Source organism: Rhineura floridana, chromosome 4, assembly GCF_030035675.1.
Source record: "Rhineura floridana isolate rRhiFlo1 chromosome 4, rRhiFlo1.hap2, whole genome shotgun sequence".
Classification (NCBI taxonomy): domain Eukaryota; kingdom Metazoa; phylum Chordata; class Lepidosauria; order Squamata; family Rhineuridae; genus Rhineura; species Rhineura floridana.
In genome coordinates this window covers 210374207-210401491 of record NC_084483.1, presented here as the reverse complement: position 1 = coordinate 210401491, position 27285 = coordinate 210374207, and the positions used below count along the sequence as shown (strand labels likewise).

The 27285-nt window shown below is 47.2% G+C and overlaps 1 protein-coding gene across 2 annotated transcripts in view; it reads right to left on the bottom strand.

Annotated features, from left to right (window-relative positions):
- The window catches only part of DTNB (dystrobrevin beta), a 139330-nt gene that overhangs the window by 98921 nt on the left and 13124 nt on the right, over positions 1-27285 (bottom strand). Inside the window, exons 5-9 of one of the 2 annotated variants that reach the window (XM_061625917.1) lie at positions 24895-25108; positions 19834-19919; positions 16441-16595; positions 14495-14600; positions 6167-6333 (exon numbers count right to left, since the gene is read on the bottom strand). In XM_061625917.1, the coding sequence (XP_061481901.1) occupies positions 6167-6333; positions 14495-14600; positions 16441-16595; positions 19834-19919; positions 24895-25108 (728 nt within the window). Of the gene's footprint in view, positions 1-6166; positions 6334-14494; positions 14601-16440; positions 16596-19833; positions 19920-24894; positions 25109-27285 lie in introns of those variants that run through there. The other variant, XM_061625915.1, reaches the window with a different exon arrangement.

Below are 27285 nucleotides of genomic sequence, written 5' to 3'. Positions count from 1 at the left end.
GTATAAAAGAGCATCTAAACACGCCAAAACAAAAGTGGTAATTTTGGGGAGGAAGAAAAAAAACATGTATGTAATTTGGCTAATCAACCCATTGAACAGCATCATAACTTTAGATACTTGGGTTTAATGCCCAACTTTCATGGAAGCCACATATGGATACAGTCAAGTTGCAATCCTCTCATTTCATACAATCCCTGATACATTTTTCTAAATTCGGGGGGGGGGGCTGGTTGTACCAGCAGTTGAGATGTCTGGGAAGAAAATAGTTCCATGACTGTTGTATGGCACAGATATATGGGAGCACACTTCCACTGTCCTGCAAGGTACACCTGCACCTCTTTTAAGGGCAGAAACAGGATTATTTCGATATTGATGTGTTTTAATATCTTTTTTAGTTTTGTTGTTGTTGTTGTTATGTGCCTCCAAGTCGACTACGACTTATGGCGACCTTTTGAACAGCGACCTCCAATAGCATCTGTCATGAACTACCCTGTTCAGATCTTGTCAGTTCAGGTCTGTGGCTTCCTTTATGGAATCAATCCGTCTCTTGTTTGGCCTTCCTCTTTTTCTACTCCCTTCTGTTTTTCCCAGCATTATTGTATTTTCTAGTGAATCAGGTCTTCTCATGATGTGTCCAAAGTACGATAACCTCAGTTTCATCATTTTAGCTTCTAGTGTTAGTTCTGGTTTAATTTGTTCTAACACCCAATTATTTGTCTTTTTTGCAGTCCATGGTATGCGCAAAGCTCTCCTCCAACACCACATTTCAAATGAGTTGATTTTTCTCTTATTCGCTTTTTTCACTGTCCATCTTCCACTTCCATACATAGAGATCGGAAATACCATGGTCTGAATGATCCTGACTTTAGTGTTCAGTGATACATCTTTACATTTGAGGACCTTTTCTAGTTCTCTCATAGCTGCTCTCCCCAGTCCTAGCCGTCTTCTGATTTCTTAATTATTGTCTCCATTTTGGTTAATGACTGTGCCGACGTATTGATAATCCTTAACAAGTTCAATGTCCTAATTGTCGACTTTAAAGTTGCATAAATCTTCTGCTGTCATTACTTTAGTCTTTTTGACGTTCAGCTGTAGTCCTGCTTTTGTGCTTTCCTCTTTAACTTTCATCAGCATGTGTTTCAGATCATTACTGGTTTCTGCTAAGAGTATGGTATCATCTGCGTATCTTAAATTACTAATATTTCTTCCTCCAATTTTCACACCTCCCTCATCTCGGTCCAATCCCGCTTTCCGTATATGTTCTTTGTACAGATAGGGTGATAAAATAGGGTGATAAAATACACCCGTCTCACACCCTTTCCGATGGGGAACCCATCGGTTTCTCCACATTCTGTCCTCACAGTAGCCTCTTGTCCAGGTATAGGTTGCGCATCAGGACAGTCAGATGCAGTGGCACCCCCATTTCTTTTAAAGCATTCTATGGTTTCTCATGATCTATTTTTTTTAGTTTACTGCTGTTTTAATTGTTCCTGTTTTTTTAATAAATATAATATTTCTTGTAAACTGCTTAGACTTTTTTTTTTACAATCAAGTGGTATATAAATAATGATAAATATATAAGAATAGCCTGAGACACAGTAACTGGCCCAAGGCCATCTAATGAGCTTCAGGGCCAAGTGGGGAGTTGAACCTTTGCCTTCCATGTCGCAGCCAAGCACTCTGCCATACCAGTTTTCCATTTTGTCTTGACATGTTCTGTTATAAATGATTAGGTATGCTTTTGTTGTACCTTATATTAGAAATTGAAAAAGAAAATCATAGGACATGCGAAGTGCTTTCTACTTGCTGTTCTGTGCAGTTGCTGCAGTGTCCCTCACTCTGCTTTATCAAAGAAACTGACTGCAGCGAAGGCTAAAAAGGAGCAGTGAGAACAGCTGTGTACAGAGGCTGGGCGGGGAATGAGGAGCTCACCAGTTTTGCTCTCTACCTTCACTGAAAAATTCTACCCCAAGGCAAAGACCAGGATGTCTTGCATAGGAACCTGAATAGATTCTGCCCTCTGCTGGACAAACATAATATTACGCAAAAAAAATTAGGAACCTGATTCCAAAGAGTGTAATCCTGTGAAATTAATGCCTTACATAGACTCCCCGCATCTCTGCAGGTGTGATCTCAGGTAAATCAAGGACAGACATGCTGTTAATTGCCATCACACATGCCGTTATAATGGCACCTTCCTTTTGGTGATGCATGATGGAGCTACTTAATCCAACAAGTGAGAATTAACCCATTTTATGCATAACTAACAGTAATTTATACATGCTGGGTTGCATCCAATGCAGCACTAGTGTGGAGGCACTCATCAAGGGGAATTCCCTATTCTTGTCCTCACTGCAACAGCCTGAGCGCACGCACACACACACACACTCTCTCTCTCTCTCTCTCCTGAGGGTTGCTCCATGAGCAGCAACTCACTGATTTGATGTTATGATTGATCTGTTTTCAGTTTCTTTGTTTTAGTACTGAAGAAGAAGAAGTGGACTGCCTTCAAGTCGGTTCCGACTTATGGCTACCCTATGAATAGGGTTTTCATGGTAAGTGGTATTCAGAGGGGGGTTACCATTGCCTCCCTCTGAGGCTGAGAGGCAGTGACTGGCCCAAGGTCACCCAGTCAGCTTCATGGCTGGGTGGGGACTAGAACCCTGGTCTCCCAGGTGGTAGTCCAGCACTCTAACCACTACGCCACACGGGCTCTCTTGTTTTAGTATTAGCTTGATTGATTTTAGATTTGTTGTGAGGTTCCTTGGGTGTTCAGATTTGATACAGAAACAGGAGGCATCAATGTTTTTAATAAACTAGCATGTGTTTTAAATTGTTTTTATATTGTTTTACATTTTTAAATTGTGTTTTAAATTGTTTTTAAAACATGTGTTTTAAATTGTATATTTGTTTTAATGTTTTTGGTTGCTGTAAACTGCCCAGAGAGCTTTGGCTATGGGGCGGTATACAAGAGCAATCAATCAATCAATCAATCAACTAATGATACATTTGTAAGATTGGGGGTCCTTTTCAGCAATCAGCTATTCTGGGATAATTACCTACCAATTCATTATTAAAGGTAAAACAGAAGGAGATGGGCATGAAAAAGGAAATCAGTGATCCCCAGTACCATCAGAAGCTCTTCATTTGCCTTTTGGTGCTTCTCAGACTGGGAAGCAGATCAACAACCAAGTGCTGGAAAATGGCTCTCCTTCACTGCAACACCCCCAAATTGGTTTTAACACCTAGCTTTAAAAACAAAACACCCCTTCCACCAATATTCATGCTTTGTCTCCAGCAAATGTCAATTATGTACTGTATTTTTGCTATCAGGATGCATCCTGGTTGGCCACTGTGGCCACCAGTGCACCTGGTTGGCCACTGTGAGAACAGGATGCTGGACTAGATGGGCCACTGGCCTGATCCAGCAGGCTCTTCTTATGTTCTTATATTCTTATCCTTGGAATTAATGCTATTATCTGTTAAATCTCACCTCTCGCTTTTTCTCTGCACCCAAGCTCCACTCTGTGAATGTTTATATGGAAATGCAACACACACACAAACACCCATTTCATTCCCAGCCTACTTCTTGCATCTCCCAAAGCACACTCTGGCTTATGGACACTCATGTCAAGTTTTTAGGGTGCAGCTGCTGCACCTCATCCTTTTAAATAGCAGGGTCATTGCCAGTACACGGGAAGTGAGCCAGAGAAAAGTACTTCAGAGAGAGGCAGAACGTCCTATATTGATTCACAAAGGTCAGCAAATGGCCAGGTTGCTAAGAAACCGCAGAAGGCCTTCCTCAAGTGGAGAGGGATTGTCATCTCCTAGAAACAGCTGCTTCTCTCCTGAATCAGGAGACCCCATTTTTAATAAAGCATCTTATTATGACACCTTCCTTTGTCTGGGAAGGACTGAGAGAGAGAGAGAGAGAGAGAGAGAGATTAGTCCAGGGTCGCTTTATGAAACCTCCACCTTGAGAGGCAGTAAATGCCACTGCACAGCAGTGGCTGGAGAGCAACAGCAGCAGAGAGCTACTGCTTTCAGGCCCTGCTGGTGGGCATCCCAAAGGCATCTAGCTGGCTACTGTGGCAAAGCCTGGAACAGACAGGCCTTTGGTCTGATCCAGCTGCAGAGCATCTTACGCTCCTAAGTATTTTTACTGCAATCCCCCACATGCTACACATTCTGGGACCAGCCTGACCACAGCCACTTTGCACCAGAGCCAGCGTTTTCTGGTTCCCTTAAAGTGACACAGGACATTTGCATCTGGGGGGTAATCCCTTTACGAACCTCAACAATTAAGCTTGATACAACCCTACTGCCAAAACACACCGATGTCCCACTTTACACCCTTCAGCCCTACAGATGGCTGGTCAAGTGAACCTTGCCATGCAGCATCAAACTGATATGCACGCTCCCCCTCCCCCTCTTGCTCTACTCAGCAAGCGCTCCAGCTAGTGCACTGTTTCCGTGAAGGGACACTTCGCATACAAGCAGCGGAAACAACCTGTCCTTGGGAACATAATATGCAGCCTTATGCCACATTAGTCCATTGGTGTATCTACACTGGGTTGGCAGTGGCTGTCCAGGGCTTCAAAAGGGTTTTCCCGATTCACAGTTGGAGGTGCTGGGGACTGAACAGGAAGGACCGTGGCTCAGTGAGAGAGCACCTGCTTTGCGTGCAGAACGCCCTAAGCTCATCACCAATGGCATCTCTAGGTAGGACTAGGAAAGACTCCTGTCGAAAATCCTCAAGAGCTGCTGCCAGCCAGTGTTTGCAGTACTGAGCTAGATGGGCCAATGGTCTGACTCAATATAAAGCAGCTTCCTATGTTGAGCCTGGGACTTTCTGTATGTCAGACAGGGGCTCTACCTGAGCCATAGCCCAGCCCCACAGATAAGACCCCAAGGGACCCTCAAGGCCATTTGCCTCAGATCAAGCTGCAGCATTCAGAGAGCAATTCTGTTATTTTCAGAGCTTCTGGAAGTTCTTTGCCTGTCAACACATCCACCAGAAATGTTGTTGTGCTGAAGAGGCAAGACGCTCTGGGCACCTTCTAATATATTCAGCACTCCTTGAAATTAGGAAAGAGTTGCTAGCTCGGAACATTTGCTCTCCATTCTAAACTGACCTTTGCTTTTATTGTATTTTAATGGGTTATACTGAACAGGTTAGGGTTGTAAACTGCTTTGATTTTTTAAAAGAATGAAACAGTAGTATATAAATGTATTTATAAATAAAACAAACAAACAGCACCAGTTTTCAGAAACAGAACTTCCATTTCTTCACAGCTGATAGCAAAGTTGTCTGTACACCAGGCAAAAATAGCCCTGGTGCTAGTGGTGGGCAAAAGTCTTTGTTAGGAAGCATTAGAAGTAGTTTTGCCCCAAAAGCCATCCAGGCACGTGCCCTTCCTAGCCCTGCAGTGCTTCTTATTCTACTGTTTCCCCCAAAGAGAGCCAAAACCATTCTTTTCTCAAGTTTCATCTTCCCTCTTTGGGATTCAAGAGTTTACTCTCACCCTCCCGGAGAAAGTGCACAACTTGCTTGGTTCCATGCTCAGAAAGGCTTTCTACGCAAGAGGTACCTGCCTGGGTGATGGCTAAAGGCCTCTCTGTGCAAAACATGAGTGGAGGAGGCTGGGCTGCCCACTGCATGGCACCCAAGTTTGCTTTGATGGCGACACCATGATCCTTAGAGACTCTCCCCCAGTGATCTCCAAAACAGGGTATGACGTTTGGCTTAGAAGAGGGCACCGTACCTATAACTCCTAATATGCGGTCATGCCACAGTTAACCCCACAGGATCCCTGCAGAACGGACAGGCTACTGGCTTTCCCATTTTTATAGAAGGATAACGGAGGCTGAAGAGTGAGCTGTCTAAGAACAACTTGTGGGACTGTCTCTGCTCCAACTAGCATGTGATTTTAAATTGTTTTTTAAAGATGTGTTTTTAATGTTTTTAATTGTTGTAAACCGCCCAGAGAGCTTTGGCTATGGGGCGGTATACAAATGTCATAAATAACAACAACTATCCCCTCCATCACAACGACCACCGATGGCAGAGTGCACACAGCCCAACAGACACACTCACAATCACAGGTGCAAGAAAACCGGTAAACCTGCGTCCAGGAAGAATGGCGGTGCCCTTGCGGAGGCTTACCCAAGAGGAGTGCTCCTTCATCTGATGCTGGTTGCTGTGAGGGCCGCTTGCATGGCCACGCCAAAAACAGTTCTGACAGAGCTGGTAGTTGTGGCACTGCTGGCATCTGTACCGGAAGCCCATCATGCTCTCACACCGGCAGTAGGAACACTCCACTGGATGGAAGACTGGAAGGCAAGAAGAAGAGGGGAGGAGGAGGAGTCTCCTGAAGAGGCACACCAAAGCCCCCTTTGCAAAACGGCCCTCGACGGGACCGAACGCCCGGAAGGCCCCATGCATCAGACAAGACATCCAGCGAAGCTACCCAGTGTTCATGGGGACGGGTGGCTGCACTGAGTCCTCATGCAGGGCTACCAACAAGCTTACCTCTCGTTGACACCCAAGACTTTTTTTTATTCTTCCAATTACAAATTGTCTGAACTGCTTTTTAATACTGTATTTTTACAACATTATGGGACTTTATGGTGGACGGTGGTGAGAAATCTAGCAATAATGATAACAATGGTAGCAATAGTGATAAATATTCCATCAGCCAGCTCTTTCCTCCAGGATCTCTCTTTATAATTTCTGATTTAAAAACATAAGAACACAAGAAGAGCCTTGCGGGATCAGGCCAGCGGCCCATCTAGTCCAGCATCCTGTTCTCACAGAAAAAACCACAAGCAGGAACTGTCAGGCCCAGGATGCGACTCAGGAACCAGACCAGAGGTTGTAGTTAATTCGTGTTTTATTAGAGTAATGTCCAACAAAGACTGCGCTTTCTCATGAAGCAATACAGGGATACAGGTCCTGCAACATTGGGAGAAAGTTGACAGAGCAAGGGGCTGCTTCCCGCCTGTTCTTTAAGAAGGGGCTAAACGGGCGCGCAACCTTTCGCTCCTCCTTAACTGCCCCTCAGGTACTGCCCGCCTTCCCCCCCTTCTCTCCTGTCTTTTCAACCGTCTGCGTGTGCGTGGTGAGGGGGGAGGCATCACCCCCTCCTCTTCTGAAGTGTCCGATTCCCCTATGGGTGATAAAGGAGGAGCTGAGGGTAAACCATCTCTCCGCCTTTCTGCTGTGATCAGCCCTCCCTCTTGCTCTGAGCTGCGGAGAAGGGAGGGCCTGGGAATGTCTGGGGGGGATTCTAAAACTTCAAGGCTCTCAGGCTCCCCGTTGCTAGGCGACCCTATCTCTGGCATGTCCTCTGTTTCGGCTTCGCTCCACAGAGGGTAAGTTCCTCCCTCCTCCCGCTGCCAGCCATTTGAATCCTCTTCTGACAACCCCCCAGGAGCCCAGCTCATCCTCCCGACACCATCCCCCTTCTCAAGCTGTGCCCCCCTCCCCCTGTCTGGCTTGGGGCGGTGAGGAAAACGTTGATGGAAAAGTTTTACTAACTCTGGAGCATGCACATCAGCTGCATTTTCCCATGATCTGTCAGCCACTCCATAGCCCTTCCAGTGAATCAAATACTGCAGCTTGTGGCGTCTGATCCTGGAATCCAAGATTTCCTCAACTTCAAACTCAAGCTGCTCATTTACCAGGAGTGGAGCTCCGGGAGGTTCCTCCGGCCGCAGCTCACTGGGAGGGGCAGCTTTCGTCAAGAGGGATCGATGAAACACAGGATGTATTTTAAACGTGTCAGGTAGCTTCAGCCGGTACGCCACGGGATTAATTTGAGTTTCTATTTCAAAAGGACCCACCCTCTTGTCTTGTAATTTTCTACATTTGCCCGGCATCTGGAGGAAGCGGGTGGACAGCCATACCTGGTCTCCCGGTTGAAGGGGGGGGGCCTCCTTCCTGTGCAGGTCAGCAACTCGCTTGTACTCTGTTTTGGCTTCGTTTAACTGCTGTTTCAGTGTTTGTTGCGCCGCTTGCAATTCTTTTAGGAAGTCCTCAGCTGCCGGTACCAGCATTCCTTCTGAGCTGCTTGGAAAGACTTTAGGATGGAATCCATAATTCGCAAAGAATGGGGTTTGTTGAGTGCTGGAGTGTAGAGAATTGTTGTAGGCGAACTCTGCAAAATGCAAATATGATACCCAGTCAGTCTGTTGATAGGACACATAACTTCTTAAATATCTTTCCAAAACGGCGTTCAAGCGTTCCGTTTGCCCATCTGTCTGGGGGTGATGGGCGGAGGAGAGTTTTAATTCCGAGCACAACTGTTTCCACATTGCTCTCCAAAATTTGGCTGTGAACTGAGTTCCTCGGTCTGAGACTACACTGTTTGGCAACCCATGCAGTCGGTAGACTTCTTTGATGAATAACTTGGCCGTTTCCTTAGCCTCTAAGGCCCCTGCACAAGGGAGGAAATGCGCCATTTTGGTGAGTAGATCTACCACGACTAAAACGGCTGTCATTCCTTGGGATTTGGGTAGATCAGTTATAAAATCCATGGAGAGATCCTTCCAGGGTTCATGTGGGACAGGTAGCGGTTGTAACAGTCCTGCTGGTTTTCCTGTTTGTGTTTTTGTCCGCAGACAGACAGAACAGGACTTTACATAGCTTTCAATATCCCTACGCATTTTAGGCCACCAGAAGTCCTTGGCCACGTTCTGAATGGTCTTGTAAATCCCAAAGTGTCCCGCTGTGATGGAATCATGGCACTGGCGTAGGATTCTGAGCCTTAATTCTCCTTCTGGCACATATCTGGCTGTTTTGAACCATAATAGTCCATTCCTCCAGTGAAAGGTTACTTCTGAGTCTTGACTTTGTCCCGTCTCCTGCCCATATTTTAGTACGTCTGCATCTTCTTGTTGTGCCTTTTTGAGTTCCTCTTCCCACGAAGACTGGCATGATCCCAACATTAATTTCTCTGGCGGGATCACGTACTGAGGCTGGTCCTCGGATTCACTTTCTTTGTACTGTGGCTGTCTGGATAAGGCATCAGCTCTCTGGTTTTTGGCTTGGGCTTGGTAAGTGATCTTGAAGTTAAACCTGGTGAAGAACTGGGACCATCTTATTTGTCTCTGGTTCAGCTTTCTGGCAGTTTGGAGGCTTTCCAGGTTCTTGTGGTTGGAGCGCACTTCGATCTGATGAGGGGCCCCCTCTAGGTATTGTCTCCAGTTTTCAAAAGAGTCCTTGATGGCCAGCAGCTCCTTCTCCCAAACTGTGTAATTCTTCTCTGCAGGCTTTAACTTCCGAGAGAAGTACGCACAGGGGTGCAGCTCCTTTCCTTCTTGGTCTAATTGCAGAAGGACCCCCCCTGATAGCAAAATCTGAAGCATCTGCTTCCACGATGAAAGGGCGGGTCGGGTCAGCAAAGTGCAGAATGGGCTCGGAAGCAAACCTTCTCTTCAGCTCCTCAAAGGCCTGGGTGGCATTCTCTGTCCATTGAAACTTCTTCTTTCCCCTTAAACAGTCAGTCAGAGGAGCTGTCAATTTGGAAAACCCTGGAATGAACTTTCTGTAATAATTGGCAAACCCCAAAAACCGTTGTACATCCTTTTTGGTGACAGGTTGGCCCCAGTCCAATATACAGCTTACTTTCCCTGGGTCCATCTCCACGCCTTCCGCTGAGATTCGATATCCAAGGAAATCTAGAGACTTGAGGTCAAATCCACATTTCTCTAATTTAGCATACAGGTGATTTTCTCTCAGTCTGGTCGTGGTCTTCCTGGTTCTTTGAGAACACCAGGATATCATCTAAGTAACAGATTACATATGTGTCCAACAAGTCTCTAAACACGTCGTTCATGAATTTTTGAAAAATTCCTGGACTTCCACAAAGCCCGAACGGCATGACCAGGTATTCATACTGTCCGTAAGCGGTCAAGAACCCTGTTTTCCATTCATCTCCCTGCTTCATCCTGATCAGATTGTACGCTCCTCTCAAATCCAACTTCGTGAAGATTTTTGCAGAGCGCAGTCGGTCCAACAACTCTGAGATCAGGGGCAGCGGGTAGCTGTTGGGGATGGTGATCTGGTTCAATGCGCGATAGTCGTTACAGGGTCTGAGTTCCCCCCCCTTCTTTTTCACAAACAATAGTGGCGCTCCAGCAGGGGATTGTGAGGGGCGTATGAATCCTCGTCTCAGGTTTTTATCCAGGAATTCCTTCAGGGCCTCCCTCTCAATCTCTGTGAGAGAGTAGATTCTCCCTGATGGGATGCTGGCTCCTGGCACTAGATCAATCGCACAGTCGTAAGGGCGGTGGGGGGGTAAAGTCTCTGCCTCCTTTTCATCAAACACATCTTTGAATTCTTCATACTTTGGCGGCAGGGTCACTTGCTCGATCTCTTGCACTGCCCCCGCTAAGGTGTTCTTGATTCCTTCAGGTTGACAGTTCTCCTGGCAATACTGTGAGGTGAACCACACCACCGCCTCCTTCCAACTTATTGTGGGTTCATGCTTTGCTAGCCAGGGCATTCCCAGAATCACCTCAAAGTTTGAGAGATCTGACACATATAGCGAAATGAACTCTTCGTGCCCGGGGATTTGGAGTTTCACTTCCTCCGTGGCTTGTGTCACCCCTCCTGACTTCAGGGGTCTCCCATCGATAGTCTCCACAGCTAGGGGAGCGTTCAGTTTCCACCGGGAAATTCCATGACGCTTGACTAACTTTGCATCAATAAAATTTGTGGAGGCTCCACTGTCAATTAAGGCAGTGGAATTAAACACCACTCCTCTGGAAGTTGTAATCCGAATAGGCAAGACCAACACCCCCTTTGAGGGAGGTTGGATCGTTGGGGGGCCTTTATACAACGCTGCCCCCAGTCCACCGGCCTGCACGTGGACTGGGTGTTCTAGTTTCCCGACGGCTCAGCTTTCCCCCCTTTTAGTCCACAGTCTCTGGCCACGTGGCCCGGCTTTGAACAATAAAAGCATAAATGTTCTCGGCGGCGTCTTTCCTTTTCTTCTTCCGACAGTCTTGGCCTAGCTCCTCCCTGTCCCTCAGCTGCATTACCTGCCATTCCTGCAGAGGGAAGGGTCTTGCTGCGAGATGCCGAGGCTGAGTATCTCGGGACCTCCTGCTTCCTTTCCAGGCGCCTTCCTTCCATCCGGTGATCTATCTGTAGGCATAGCCGGATGAGCCCTGGTAGGTCAGCGGGGGGGGAGGTCCTGGCCAACTCATCCAGGATTTCAGCATTTAATCCACTCCGGTACATAAACATCAGGGCGGCGTCATTGTAACCAGTTTCCTGGGACAGAATTTTAAAAGCGTTAGTGTACTCGGAAACAGTCCCTTTAGCTTGCTTCAGAGCGCCTAGTTGCCGCGCTACTGTTTCAGCTCTTTGCGGGTCTTGGAACATCTCGGTCATCTCCTGTATAAATCCTCTGTACCTTCTTAAGACAGTATCTTTTCTCACGAGATACGGAGTCACCCATTTTGCAGCTTCTCCCTCCAGGAGGCTAATCACGAAGGCCACTTTAGCCCCATCGTCTGGAAACTCCATGTGCCTGACATCCAGATATAACTCACATTGAGCCACGAAAGTTGCCAACTGATCACTTTGTCCCGCGTATTTTGGGGGCAATCCAATGGGAACCTTTACTGCGGCAGCTGGAGGGGCTGTTTGCATCTGGTCTATCGTGGCCTTCAAGGTTTGATTATCCGTCTTCAGCGCCTTGACTGCTGCTAGCAGGGCTTGGACATCCGTCTGCAATTCAGCTACCTTAGTCCTCAAGAGTTTCACTTCTTCCGTCTCAGAAGTGGGGTTCGTCCCCCCCGCTGCTCCCTTTGACATCTTGTCCCAGTCAAGTGAAGAGAGCGTTGAGGGTGATTTAGGTGGCTCTGTCAAGCTGTCAGGCCCAGGATGCGACTCAGGAACCAGACCAGAGGTTGTAGTTAATTCGTGTTTTATTAGAGTAATGTCCAACAAAGACTGCGCTTTCTCATGAAGCAATACAGGGATACAGGTCCTGCAACATTGGGAGAAAGTTGACAGAGCAAGGGGCTGCTTCCCGCCTGTTCTTTAAGAAGGGGCTAAACGGGCGCGCAACCTTTCGCTCCTCCTTAACTGCCCCTCAGGTACTGCCCGCCTTCCCCCCCTTCTCTCCTGTCTTTTCAACCGTCTGCGTGTGCGTGGTGAGGGGGGAGGCATCACCCCCTCCTCTTCTGAAGTGTCCGATTCCCCTATGGGTGATAAAGGAGGAGCTGAGGGTAAACCATCTCTCCGCCTTTCTGCTGTGATCAGCCCTCCCTCTTGCTCTGAGCTGCGGAGAAGGGAGGGCCTGGGAATGTCTGGGGGGGATTCTAAAACTTCAAGGCTCTCAGGCTCCCCGTTGCTAGGCGACACTATCTCTGGCATGTCCTCTGTTTCGGCTTCGCTCCACAGAGGGTAAGTTCCTCCCTCCTCCCGCTGCCAGCCATTTGAATCCTCTTCTGACAACCCCCCAGGAGCCCAGCTCATCCTCCCGACAGGAACTGAGTGCAAAGAGCACTCTCCCCCTCCTGAGGTTTCCAGCAACTGGTATTTGGAAGCATCGTGCCTCTGGCCATGGAGGGAGAACATAGCCCTTGTGGCTAGTAGCCACTGATAGCCTTTTCCCTCATGAATTTGTCTAATCCTCTTTTAAAGCCATTTGTCTGAGCCCATTCACTGTTTCCTGTGAGAGTGAATTCCATAGTTTAACTCTGCACTGTGTGAAGGACTTTCGTCTGTCTGTCCTGAATCTTCCAACGTCCAGCCTTATGGAATGTCCTCAAGTTCGAGTGTTATGAAAGAGAAAAACTTCTCTATGCATTTTTTCCATGCATAATTTTTTACACTTCTATCATGCCACCTCTGATCACCTTTTCACTAAACTAAAATGCTGCAACCTTTCCTCGTAAGGGAGTCGCTCCATCCTCTTGATCATTCTGGTTGCCCTCTTCTGAACCTTTTCCAACTCTATAATATCCTTTTTGAGATGAGGCGACCAGAACTGTACACAGTATTCCAAATGCGGCCACACCATAGATTTATACAACGGCATGATGATATCGGCTGTTTTATTTTCAATACCTTTCCTAATTATCGCTAGCATGGAATTTGCCTTTTTCACAGCTGCCGCACACTGGGTCGACATTTTCATCGTGCTGTCCGCTACAACCCCAAGGTCTCTCTCCTGGTCGGTCACCGCCAGTTCAGACCCCATGAGCGTATATGTGAACTTCAGATTTTTTGCTCCAATATGCATAATATTACACTTGTTTATATTGAATTGCATTTGCCATTTTTCCGCCCATTCACTCAGTTTGGAGAGGTCTTTTTGGAGCTCTTTGCAATCCCTTTTTGTTTTAACAACCCTGAACAATTTAGTATCATCAGCACACTTGGCCACCTCACTGCTCACCCCTAACTCTGGATCGTTTATGAACAAGTCAAAAAGCACAGGTCCCAGCATCGATCCTTGGGAGACTCCACTTTCTACATCCCTCCATTGGGAGAACCATCCTTTTGTTCCCACTCTCTGCTTTCTCCTTCCTAGCCAGTTCCTGTTCCGCAAGAGGCCCTCTCCTCTTATTCCATGGCTGCTAAGCTTACTCAGCAGTCCTTGGTGAGGTCCCAGCATCGATCCTTGGGAGACTCCACTTTCTACATCCCTCCATTGGGAGAACCATCCTTTTGTTCCCACTCTCTGCTTTCTCCTTCCTAGCCAGTTCCTGTTCCGCAAGAGGCCCTCTCCTCTTATTCCATGGCTGCTAAGCTTACTCAGCAGTCCTTGGTGAGGTCCCAGCATCGATCCTTGGGAGACTCCACTTTCTACATCCCTCCATTGGGAGAACCATCCTTTTGTTCCCACTCTCTGCTTTCTCCTTCCTAGCCAGTTCCTGTTCCGCAAGAGGCCCTCTCCTCTTATTCCATGGCTGCTAAGCTTACTCAGCAGTCCTTGGTGAGGTACCTTGTCGAAAGCTTTTTGAAAGTCTTACACTTGTCCACTGGATCACCTCTGTTAATATGTTTGTTGACACTCTCAAAGAACTTTAACAGGTTAGTGAGACAGGACTTTCCCTTGCAGAAGCCATGCTGGTGCTGCTTCAGCAAGGCTCCCTCTTCTATATGCTTGATTATTTTATCTTTAACAATACCTTCTACCAGTTTTCCTGGGACAGACGTCAAGCTAACCGGCCTGTAATTTCCGGGACCGCCCTGAATCCCTTTTTAAAGATTGGTGTTACATTGGCCATGCTCTAGTCTACAGGAATGAAGGCGGATTTGAAGAAGTAGTTACATATTTTTCTTAGGAGATCAGCAATCTCCTTTGAGAACTCTTGGGTGGATGCCATCTAGACCTTGCAATTTGTCAGTTTTTATTTTGTCTATTAAGCAAACTGTAAACATGCCATAATTTGGAAGGCAGTTGTGCTTCAGTAGAAGGAAAGTCACACAGAGAGTGAGCCAGAGAGACATTTACCCTATGCAACTTACCATTTTCAACATGGGCAAGCCTGTGCATGAGAGGTAGCCACACAAGGCACTGGGGTGGTGGATCAGCCATTAACGTGTCTAAAAACATGTTTAGCGTGACCTTTTTCTGTAAAGAAAAATCAGAATTAGAGGGAAGCCTACTGTGGTCTGTTTAAGAAATGAGAAGAGAAGCTTCATCCTGCACAAAAGCTTTTGTGCAAACATACAGACTACCACAAACTCTCACTGATTTCAACTGCAATCTCTCTCATTATTTTATTTGGAATATTTTTATCCTGCTTTATTGGCCCAACAGGCTCTCCAGTTTCTTCTTGCGCAATGGAACCATCTCCCACTCTCCTCTCTGAGCCCCCAATGTGTTCTGGGGGTTCTGCCAACCCTCCAAAGCAGATTTGGGGACATCGTGGGGCAAGGAGAGCGGGGCAGTCCCATTGTGCTAGTGGTGATCCTTGCGTGTGTGTAACTATTTAGCTGGGAACCATCCAAAAGACACTCACAGAACAACTTTCAGAGTAGCGGTGCCAGCCTGTTGCAAGAGAGCAACAGAGTCTTATGGTGCCTGAAAGTCTAACATCATCATGCCATCATACATTTATTAGTCTTTAAGGTACCATGAGTCTTTGCTATTTTTTGCAAAACAATCACATTCAGGTGTAGCATCAGGAATGGAAATAACATAGGATTGAAGCCTTAGTCTGGATCTTACCCAGACCCCACTTACCTGGGAGCACCCCGCCAAATTCAGTGGAATTTACTTCAGAGTAGACATTATCAGGACTGCAGCCTTAATCAGCTGAATACAATCATGACTTCAGTCCCCCTGATTTCAGTGGCACATAAATCCAACTAACTTCAGCACAATCCCACACTTGTCCATTCAGAAGGCATGCCCACTGTTTTCAATTGTGCCCTCAAGCCCTTCACTTCCCTACCCAGAGCCTGACAATCTTTCGTGATCCATTCAAGGCTTCCTCGGGCTCCATCATTTATTCCCACCTGGATCAGCAAGAAGGAATGGATGATGCAGTCCATGGGCTTGATGAACTGTGGCAACCTCTTTGTCACACCCCTCCTGAGACAGGTGCCTCTGCTCGCCCCACGCTGGGGGACTCCACCCACCGCCACACATCTTCTCCTCCCCATCCTTGGAAGAGCCAGAGTGTCCTTAAGGACCTTGGGGTCGGTGGGTGGGTGTGTGTTTCTTCCTTGGATGACTCACAACCCCCCTCTATGGGGCAAGCTCAGCATCAGTCCTGTGGTTCAAACGGCACAGAGTGCATCCCAGTTCTCCTGATCCTGCGTGCCACATTCACCTAGGCTCCCACCTCCCAGCTTTGGTCCTCTGTCTCCTTGGAAACCTCCTCACTCTGGTGCCCTTTTAGGAGTGCTTCTTGCATTTCATCTGTAAACCTCTTGCCCTCCATACCTCTCCCAGCCCTTTCACCATCTCTTCTGGCCGTGATTTTAGCTTGACATGGGGGCAAGTGCAGCAGGGGACACTGCCCTCAGGCAAGAAGGAGAGCAGGGCTAGGCCCCTCAAGGTCATTGTCCAGTGTCCTCAGATCTCCAGGTAAAAGGCCCTGCTTGCCTGAGCTCCTCCCTTCAGCCTTCCTTGCCTAACTCCCACACAAAACTCCTCCTGATCACTTGCTCCCAGGAAGCCAAGAGATTTCTTACAGAGCTGACGGGCTCCCATTGCCTCCAGCCATGTGTAATAATTTTTATTGTTTTCTAAGAGTTTTCACACTCACACCTCTGATGTAACATGCTGATTTAAACAGGTAGCCTAATCTCAGCAAGATCACTGAACCAGGCAGAGTTCAGAGGGGGATTGTATCTATCATGCCTACTTTATCGGACTCAGGCTCTGGGGCTCTGTTAGAAGACGCAGCAGCACAGAAGCCTTAAATGCAGCTTCTTTGTACCCTCCAGTGTTAAAAACTTGCCTGGTGGGGGAAACAAGTCCGCACAGAGTTTTCGGTGTATCCAAAGGAAGGTCCTTCAAAAACAGCTGTAGGAAGTTTCAGAACCTCTCTCAGAAACTGGTCGAACTTTGAAAATATCATCAGGCCATTGGAATCTGACATTTGAGAGAAAACATCTAAAACACAAATCAGAAGGGAAATTTGGGTTAACTGTAGTTTAAACACTGCCCTTATTCAAAGAACAAGTAGTTACTTCTACTTTTAAATGACTGGGGGTGGGGGATGTTCTACACCAAACATGGGACTTGAAATATTATATATATTTCTGTCAGATCTCCCAAAACGTGTGATTATGCAAACTGAAAATTTGCCTCTAAATGTTGCAGGCTAATTTCTTCTTGGAGAAGGGAGACAACTGGGCACACATTTTACAAGATTTTTTACTTCTTTTAAAAAAGGGTTTTGCCGTTGAAATCCTTTGCTGCATTCAGTCAAGCCCTCCTCGAGGAGGAAATTAATGGTGAATCTTAAAGGCTTAACACAGTCCAACCTGAAGCAGCAGTAATTGCTCTTAAAGGCTCGAGCGGGAGATGAGACCAGGACGGAAGAACTGGGCTGTTCACCGGTACTTAAAAGAACTCAAGAGGGAACAAGAATGCCAAACAGACTGCCTGAAAGTACAGCACAGAATGCCTTGGGAGAAAGAGCTCCATCCATGCCTGGATCAAGGCAATGATGAAAGAACTTGGCTTTGTTGTTGGAGCAGAGGAGCGGAAAGTCAATCTGGTCTTGTCTCTCTAGTTCTGTGGCCTGTCACAGATTCCTAGAAGCATTAGAGCAGATGTTCCAGTCTAGAGGATGTCAAGAATCTGGGGGGGGGGCAGAGCAAGCTACAAGGGTGGCAGAAGAATGATGGGTTCAAGGAGAGAGATCTGTCAGGCACAGGTAGGCAGCAGATTTTGAGCCCTGTTGAAGAGCAGCTACTTCGGCAGTTATCTAATGTATGACAGTTTTAAACCTGGGAAAAGGGATGGTGAGAAAGAGTAGCAGTTGGATTTTCAACCTCAGCATCAACATATCTCAGGCTGACCCTCTCTGGAAATTTTACTCTTCCGGAGAAAATTAATGTGCGTGTGCGCACATATGGCATGCATGTGTATTTAAAAAGGGTGGGATTGGGAAAAGACCATGGTAAATAATAAAGCCTGCTGTACATACTGGAACTCATAGTTCAGAGCCAGGAAAAATATACATGCACGAGGTACCCGAGGGCTCAGTCCTGGGCCCAGTGCTCTTCAGCATTTTTATTCATGATTTGGATGAAGAGGTGCAGGGAATGCGTATCAAATTCACAGATGATACAGAATTGGGAGAGATCACTAATACCTTGGAAGACAGAAACAAAATTCAAAAGGATCTTGATAGCTGGAGCATTGGGCTGAAAACAACAGAATGAAATTTAAGAGGGATAAGTGCAAAGTTCTACACCTGGGAAAAAGAAACCAAATGCACAGTTATAAGATGGGGGAAACTTGGCTCAGCAATACCACATGTGAGAAGGATCTTGGGATTGTTGATCACAAGCTGAATATGAGCCAACAGTGTGATGTGGCTGCAAAAAAGACAAATGCTATTTTACGCTGCATTAACAGAACTATAATTTTCAAATCACATGAAGTATTGGTTCCCCTCTATTCAGCACTGGTTAGGCCTCATCTGGAGTATTGTGTCCAGTTCTGGTCTCCGCACTTTAAGAAGGATGCAGACAAACTGGAACAGGTTCAGAGGAGGGCAACGAGGATGATCAAGGGACTGGAAACAAACCCTATGAGGAGAGACTGAAAGAACTGTGTCTGTTTACCCTTAAGAAGAGAAGACTGACACAGAGGAGGGCCAGAATCTCTTCTCGATCGTCCCAGAGTGCAGGACACGGAATAATGGTCTCAAGTTGCAGGAAACCAGATTTCAACTGAATGTCAGAAAAAACTTCCTAACTGTTAGAGCGGTACGTCAATGGAACCAATGCCCTAGGGAGGTGGTGGGCTCTCTGACACTGGAGACATTCAAGAGGCAGCTGGACAGCCACCTGTTGGGGATGCTTTAGGTTGGATTCCTGCACTGAGCAGGGGGTAAGACGCTACAGGCCCCTTCTAACTCTACGATGCTATGACTCTATGACTTAGGAACCAAACATGGCTCTCCATCAGGCAAGCAGCAAAATGAACAGGCAGATTCAGCTATTTGCAAAAGGACATTCAGGGATGGGAAAGAGAAGGCAGAGCCATTGCAGATGTCCAAAAGGGGAGAGAGGATGGGAGGGGGCACTAGAGAAAAAGCTTTGCCAGATCAGGAGGGCAGAGGCAGCAAAGAACAAGGTCCAGAGAAGCAAGAGGGAATTGACAGAGTCGGAGGGCAGCTGCTTCCCCTCACCAGCCAAACCGAGAAAGCCTTCATGCAGCCAGAGCCAGCAGGCCAGGGAGCAAGGGCAAGAGGAGATGTGGCAGGCACTCCCCACCTGCTGCCACCCTTGCTCACTACCCTCAGGTAAGCCACCTCCACTCTTCAGAGGAACCATGCTAGGTTCTGTAGTAGCAAACACCCGCCACCTTTCCTGCTGCTTATTTTAGTGCCTGCAAAGTCTCCTCTTCTGCTTGCTGGCACAACACTGGGCTGGCACATGCTAGGTGATAATAGAATCACATAATCGTAGAGTTGGAAGGGGCCTATAAGGCCATCCAGTCCAACCCCCTGCTCAATGCAGGAATCCAGATCAAAGCATCCAGGTGGCTGTCCAGCTGCCTCTTGAAGGCCTCCAGTGTGGGAGAGCCCACCACCTCCCTAGGTCTTTGGCTCCGTTGTCGTATAGCAGATCAGCAACTGCACCATGGTGTAGTGATTAGAGTGCTGCACTAGGACCTGGGAGACAACCAGGGTTCGAATCCCCGCTTGGCCATGAAGCTCAGCGGGTGACTTTGGGCCAGTCATTGACTCTCGGCCTAACCTATCTCACAGGGCTATTGCGAGGACAAAATTGGGGTGGGGGGCAGAACCATGTTAGTACACCACCTTGAGCTCCTTGGGGGGAAAGTGAGATATGAATGCAATAATATATAATATAAATAAATACAAATATATATGACAAGCTCAGGTGTGGGATAAAAAAAGAGTACAGAATGATGTGACTGTGTATTTCAAGCAAATGTGTCCCATTCCTGAAGAAGTGAGCAGAAGAATACATCGCCTGGGATAACTCTTGTAGCTGACAAGTGGCATCTGTTTCCTTTAAGAATGAGATTACACAGCATCATTCCAGCCACCAGCGAGGCTGCAACAAAGGGAGGTAAGTGCCAAGATGCCTGAATTTATTTGGCAAAGCTAAAGATCTTCCTCAAATTATTTCCTTAAAATACTTACATCTTAACTTGTCCAGAATTTTCCCACCACACATTGTTGCCAGCATTGCTTTTATGGAAAATACCGTCAACTTCCCGTGGCCCTCGCTGCAAAAAACAAGCCACAATTACCACACTTAACATCTTCAAGTTATGGCAGGAGTAAGAGAGGTCTGCAAACTATCCATCCATAGCCATGACTTTTTCCAGGGCAACAGAAGAGCAACGTTTAGAACGTGTCCAAGAAGCAAACAAGCCTCTTTGATGTGGCTGACCATGGGGAAGACACCTTCTGTGGTGCAGGGGGAGAGAGGGAAGCCAGCAGTCGCTTCTCCCAACCTCTAAGGGTGTCAACCGAGGTCATACATTTCATGGAGAAAGACTTACTCTGCACCTATTGCTCTGTCCGGAAATAGAAGCTCCATCTATAAAAAAGGCTTTTAAGGAACAAGAGAGAAGTGCGGGTTTTTTTTGCAGGACTGCTCCTACAGGCCAGTGCGGTGTAGTGGTTAAGGTGTTGGACTAGCACTTGGGAGACGAGGGTTCGAATCCCCACACAGCCATGAAGCTCACTGGGTGGCCTGGGGCCAGTCCCTGCCTCTCAGCCTCAGAGGGAGGCCATGGGAAACACCCTCTGCATACCGCTTCCCATGAACACCCTATTCGGAGGGTCGCCATAAGTTGAGATTGACTTGAAGGCAGTCCATTTCCATTTTTCCTACAGGCACCTCCAAAAGGTGTTTCTCTTCGTATTTAGGAACCCAACGCAGCCCTGACACTTCTGATATGCTTGGACTCTGAACAGGATGCAGGCATTAGCAGGCTCTCTGAAAAGGGTCCCATGTGGGAAAGGGCTCAGAGGAGAATGAGCAACTCAAACGTTCAGGGCTGCTTCCCCATCAGCAGCAGAAGGAAGGAGTTCACCAGTTCCTTGCATCTGTGCCCTGTAGGCAAGCCCTTAAGGACACTACAGAACGCTTCCTGACCTGGCACCCTCCAGCAGGTTTGGACTACTACCAGAACTGATGTCCAAAGTACCTGGAGGGCACCAGAATGGGGAAGTCTGCTGTAGAAGAACTCTGCAGCTCAGGGTTGCTTCAAATGTGACAACGTTTCCTTACCCTGATTTCACAGATGCTTCCATTTCGCTATATGGTTGCACACTGAGAAGCTGGAACTACCTCCCCACTATGTGTACTCTTGACAAAGGGAGCACACCTGAGGACCCTCTGCACATTGCTTGCACAAGGAAAGAAGCCATTCGACGTTGGGCCCTCAGAGCGGCTGACATGGGCAAAAGACATCCCCACGTCCTGAAATGCAGAACTGACATTTGGCCAAAAATATCAGGCAGGCAGGCCAAGAAATGCAGCTAAAGACTATTAATGTCAGGACAAGAATCACATATAGGATTCCAGACAGGAATTCTATGTCGCAACAGGACGTGAACGAGCTGCTCAATCCGGACAGGCCAAAAACAGATGGAAAGAAGCCAACCAGCCATCACCAACAAGCCTCCCTCCAGACTTGGACCTAAGATTCCTGCTGCCAGGAGCTGACGGGTACGGCGGCAGCAACTGCTGCTGCTGCAGCTCAACCACCCAGTTCCTAAGCCAGACTTGCACAGGCTCAAGTCGGTCAACTGCAGCCAGTTCTGTGGGCCAGTGGGGAGGGGAGAATGCATTTCAGTTTAAATATTAATATAGTACTTCTTCACCAGGTGCCGAAAGAGCTCCACAAACATTCTCTCTATAATCTTTGCAACAAGCATGTGAAGTTGACCTGGCATGGAGACAAGGTGGGCTGCGAACCCAGCCCCAGAGGGCAACGACACTCAGCCCTGAGGATGCTGGAGGTGTTGAGATGTTGCCTCCGCATTGTCAAACGTGCTTCTATCACTATAAAGGCAAGGAAAGTGCTTCTTAAGCAATCATAGCAGAACAAAGGCATATAAAGGTCCTCTGTGGCCTTACATGCAATCACATGAAGAGAAGAACGCAGCCTTGCCGCCTGAGCATGAGAAGCCTCCGCAGCACTCACTGAACTCTCTCATACACACTGGAAGGTTACAAAAGGAAAGCATTCCCAAAGCAGCTGTCAGTCCATACGACTGGCGAACACGCATGGCCGAGTAAGATTGTCTTCCAAAATAAGGTTGTGCGTGAATTTGTTTTACGTGGGGAGATCGGCGCATGACGATCAACACTCAATGTTGACAGAAAAAGGCTTTGATCCAATGGCATGGATACCACGACGACTGGAAGTCTTTTATCTGCTGCAGCCTTCATCCGCCTTCACAGCCGTTGTAACGTACACATTGTTATCCTCCGCCTGTTCTGCCGTCGAGGACTTTCTTGGATCGTTCCTTGTCTGGTTCCTCTCCCTCGACCTTACCGCCATGGGTGACCCTGCTGGGAGTACATGACTCCCGACAGCATCGCTCACAGGGTTCACTGGAACACGCAAGCCCACTCATCACGACAAGGTGACGGGCCAGCGAGGGGTGTCAGTCCATAAATACTGACAGAGTACGTAACTGTATCCCGTAATGCAGTATTGCACTTTCATCACAACTTGCTCTTCTCTACTCTACCAAGTCTCCTGCCTCCCAGCAGCAGATCAGTAGGAGGCAGAGGAGGAGGGAGAGAGCCTCCGGCAGAGAGAAAGACAGACTGGGGTAACAAGCCAAAACACCAGAATACGCTTCCCTGCCAAGGGATCCAAGCACACACAGCAGAAGGACTGCCAACAGCTGCCAGCCAACCAAGTGAAGTTGATTTCCTGCTGAGATGGAGGCACTGTGGGTGAGCGGCTCCTGTGCCAACTGCCTGCCCTGGACAAGGTTGCACTCTCCCTGATGAAGCAGCTACGCACTGTGGGGGTACTTCCGGACCCAGCTCTGTACTGAAGGCCCAAGAATTCTCAGTGGCTAGAAGTGCCTTTTATCACCTGCACCTGGTAAGACAACTGTGACTGTTTCTGGACGGGGAGAGCTTGACCACAGTAGTTCAGGTGTTGCATGAATTCAAGACTGGAGTACTGCAATGTACTCTATGTGGGGATTCCCTTGTAGTTGACCCAGAAACTGCAGTTAGTGCAGCACGTAACAGCTCTGCTAAGAGATCTGCACAGGTTGCCAAATTGTTACCAGGCCCAGTTCAAGGTGTTACTCTTGTTGTATAAAGCCCTTCACAGCTTGGGACCAGTTTACTTGTGGGACCACTTTATCCCATATGGGCCCACTCGAGCACTTCCATCTGTGGAGCAGGCACTGTCATAGAACATAAGAACATAAGAAGAGCCTGCTGGATCAGGCCAGTGGCCCATCTAGTCCAGCATCCTGTTCTCACAGTGGCCAACCAGGTGCCTGGGGGAAGCCCGCAAGCAGGACCCGAGTGCAAGAACACTCTCCCCTCCTGAGGCTTCTGGCAACTGGTTTTCAGAAGCATGCTGCCTCTGACTAGGGTGGCAGAGCACAGCCATCATGGCTAGTAGCCATTGATAGCCCTGTCCTCCATGAATTTGTCTAATCTTCTTTTAAAGCCGTCCAAGCTGGTGGCCATTACTGCATCTTGTGGGAGCAAATTCCATAGTTTAACTATGCGCTGAGTAAAGAAGTACTTCCTTTTGTCTGTCCTGAATCTTCCAACATTCAGCTTCTGATGTCACATAATACTTGTTCTGCACTTGGAAGAAATTGTTCTTTTAGTGTGGTGGCACCTACACTCTGGAACTCCCTGCCTGATGACATCAGGCAGGCAAACCTTGTTGTTTAGGCAACACAGATGTTGATGTGCTTTTATCTTTTTAGTCTGCTGCTGTTTCAACTGTTCTAAAAACGTTTTTAATTACTTGTTTTTAACGGTTTTCTCGATAATTTTAATGTTATTTGTAAACCATTTAAGAGGTTTTTTTACAATCAAGTGGTATATAAACTTCGTTAAATACATAAACTACATAATAGTCTGAAGAGTTCTTGGATCTCCTGCTCTTGGTGGAGATTAGCGTCCAAGCTGTCCGGCTTACACTGCTCCACAATAGCATGAAACCGACGAGGCTCTCTGGGGACACAGAGGGTTATTCCTCCAGCTTCCCAAGTGAAATTGGTGCAGAACATTCAGGGCAAATGAGAGAGGCCACAGGGACTAGGGAAGCAATGCACGTTGCCAAAGGGGCAGAGGTGGTTCACATAGTCAAGTGGCGCCTTCGTTCCCCTGTAGCACTGCAGAGTGTGAAACTTGGGTATACAACTGCACAGCGAAACGTTAACTTGAACTGGCCTCATGCGAGGACAGATGCAGCAATTTCCACAATCACGGCAGCCTGGAAAAGGGCATCTTTCAGAGCACCTCCGTTTGGACAGCTGTTGGGAGGAAGGCTCTATTTAGCCTAAGTGAGTTTGTATGTGCCCTTTTGAATGTACAGCGCCCCAATTCGAATCCACTCTTTCACATGAAAAAACCCATCACCCTCTATCTCCATCACCCTTCACACTCCTCCAACCAGTCAGATTCCCTGAAGTGCAGCATCCGCTTGAGCAACAGAACGCAGAGGTGCAATTTCTTCACTTTGGGTCTCTTTGTGGCCTTTTTTGGCCACAGCTTCATCTATCAGATTCACCCTCACTTTGCCTTCCACAATGTCACCCACACTGCTAACAATCCTTTCTTCAGCAACACTGCTGGAACCTGTGGACTCTCTCCTGACACTTGATGCCTTCTTTTGCAGGGCCACTTCATCCCTGGGGTCTGCATAGTACTGGCTACACCACTGGCACTAAATAAGCACAACGGCTGCATAAGTATTTCACATTCTTACTCCTTGTTTTTAATTGCTACCACAGGACCCAAGCACAGCTGATGAGCTCACACATCTCTCTTTATCTGCAGTCCGAAGGGTCACCAACACACCTCCTGGAGATGACCGTCTTGCTTAAACAAGAGCTTGAGGTTGAAACATGGGTGTGATTCTCTGTCAAAGCCACGTGCTCTCACCTGGCTCCCAAAGACCTCGGGCTCTGTCTCAGCCCACACAGTCATCGACTAGAAGGAACACAGACATCTTCAAGAGAGGAGCCACTTGCCTGTCATATGCTGCTATCATGAAGTTGAGAAGAAGGCTGATGGATTGCTCCACACTGATCTGGTGAGTAGAAGGAAGGCGCTTATTCAGCTGGTAATAGATGGATGAAATGATGGTTTCTAGTCGAGAGACATTGATCTCTGTGTTGTGATCCAATGTGTTAAGGCCATTATCTCGGAAGGCTTCAATCATATTCCAGATATCCACAAGGTGAACTGGGAGGAAAAGAGAGAGACAAGTTTTACTACGAAATGATGCAACTTTGGGTGCAATGACAAAATGCAGTAACATTTCCAGACATTTCCTTCTATAGACAAAGCTGATGGGCATTCAGCTAACTCTTCGGCCAGCACAGTCAAGCTACTCTCTACCCACCTTCTCTATGGGTCCTACAAGAGCTGTCAGAATATAGGCCAACGCTACATTTTTCTTTGGGCCCTTCTCTTCACAGCCTTAACTTGGCACTGCCAGAGCCAAGCTCAGTTTGCATGGTCAATATTTGCAGCTGACAGTCCAGGGTTGGGTGCAGACATGTCAGTATGCCAATGAAGTGCTTCAGGACCTGCATGACACCACATGGCCTACTGGGCAAGGAAAGGGCGGGGAGGGGGACCTGTACTCCCCTTTTCTCCTGCACCCAGCCAACCTCCCATTAACAGCCTCCTTGGCCCCAGCACTGAGGCAAGATGTGCATGCATGAGTGCACACACACGCCATGTGCGCTCTGACTGACTTGATGATGCACTGCAGGAAACCATTGCTGTTTTGTTCCAACAAGCCTTCCCAACTGGACAAAGAGGTCTGTGCCACGGGGGAAGTGTCAGCGCTTGGTATGTTGCTGTTTTAACTGCTGCTGCCTTTGGTCACGTTTTAAACTGTTATTTAGTTGTTTTTTATTACATTTCGTACATCACCTTGAGAGATGTGCATAAAGTGATTAAGAAATAAAATGGCTTTACTATTATTGCTGCTACAGTCACTTTGCAGGACACATTTTGGTCGAGAAGCAGAATAGAAATAAAATTAAAATAAGTGACCTCTCCCTCTCTCTTGGTTGCTCTGAACAAGGCCAGACAACCTGGCTTTATATACATGTAACTTTAAAGTGGTTCATAACAGATGCTCTTGGAGGTCACTGATTCATAGGGTCGCCATAAGTCGTAGTCGACTTGGAGGCACATAACATCAACAACAACTTCAAAGTCAACAACGAGGGCACTGAACTTGTCAAAGATTATCAATACCTTGGCACAGTAATTAATCAAAATGGAGGCAATAGTCAAGAAATCAGAAGAAGACTAGGACTGGGGAGGGCACCTAGGAGAGAACTAGAAAAGGTCCTCAAATGCAAAGATGTATCACTGAACACTAAAGTCAGGATCATTCAGACCATGGTATTTCCGATCTCTATGTATGGAAGTGGAAGATGGACAGTGAAAAAAGCGAATAAGAGAAAAATCAACTCATTTGAAATGTGGTGTTGGAGGAGAGCTTTGCACATACCATGGACTGCGAAAAAGACAAATAATTGGGTGTTAGAACAAATTAAACCAGAAGCTATAAGGATGAACCTGATGTTATCATGCTTTGGACACATCATGAGAAGACATGATTCACTAGAAAAGACAATAATGCTGGGAAAAACAGCAGGGAGTAAATGGATTGATTCCGTAAAGGAAGCCACAGACCTGAACTTACAAGATCTGGACAGGGTGGTTTACAACAGATGCTACTGGAGGTCGCTGATTCATAGGGTCGCCATAAGTCGAAATCGACTTGAAGGCACATAACAACAACAGAGCATCTTGCCTGTGTTCAATAACAGGATGCTGCTGCCTGCTTTCCCACCCCACCAAACAATTTTTCCCTGCTTGACAGACTAAAGCGAAGCCACAATTGCTTGCTTTTCCATTAGCAGACATTGCCATAGTGCTGTTTCCACAGATACAGAAGCCCCTGGTGGCAAAAGACAAAGTGAAGCCCCTTGAGAACAGTCAGACCTTCACTTTTCTATAACAGGCAGAAGAAAAAACAACAACTCTGCAGCTCCAAGTGAACGCTGTTTGCAAGCACGCAACTTCCCTCTTGTGTAGGTGGGAGCAGGAGGGGAGAAAACAAGGAGGAAGGCAGAGGATGGGCCAACCACAACCACACAAGATGGGATGGATGGTACAAAAGAAGTCACTTCTTTGAAGTGTGGTGGAGGGCTTTTCCTACTAGGCACTAAAGATCCACATGGAAGAGTGCAATGGTTTTCACCACCAATGGATCAGGGATCCATCCTTCATCTTTTTACCCCAAATATTTTAAGCCTTTTAAATAGAGACCTTATCCCAGTTTGCATCTGTGTTGGAATTGTTTTAATGCCTTTTTAAAAAGATGTTTTGTTTTA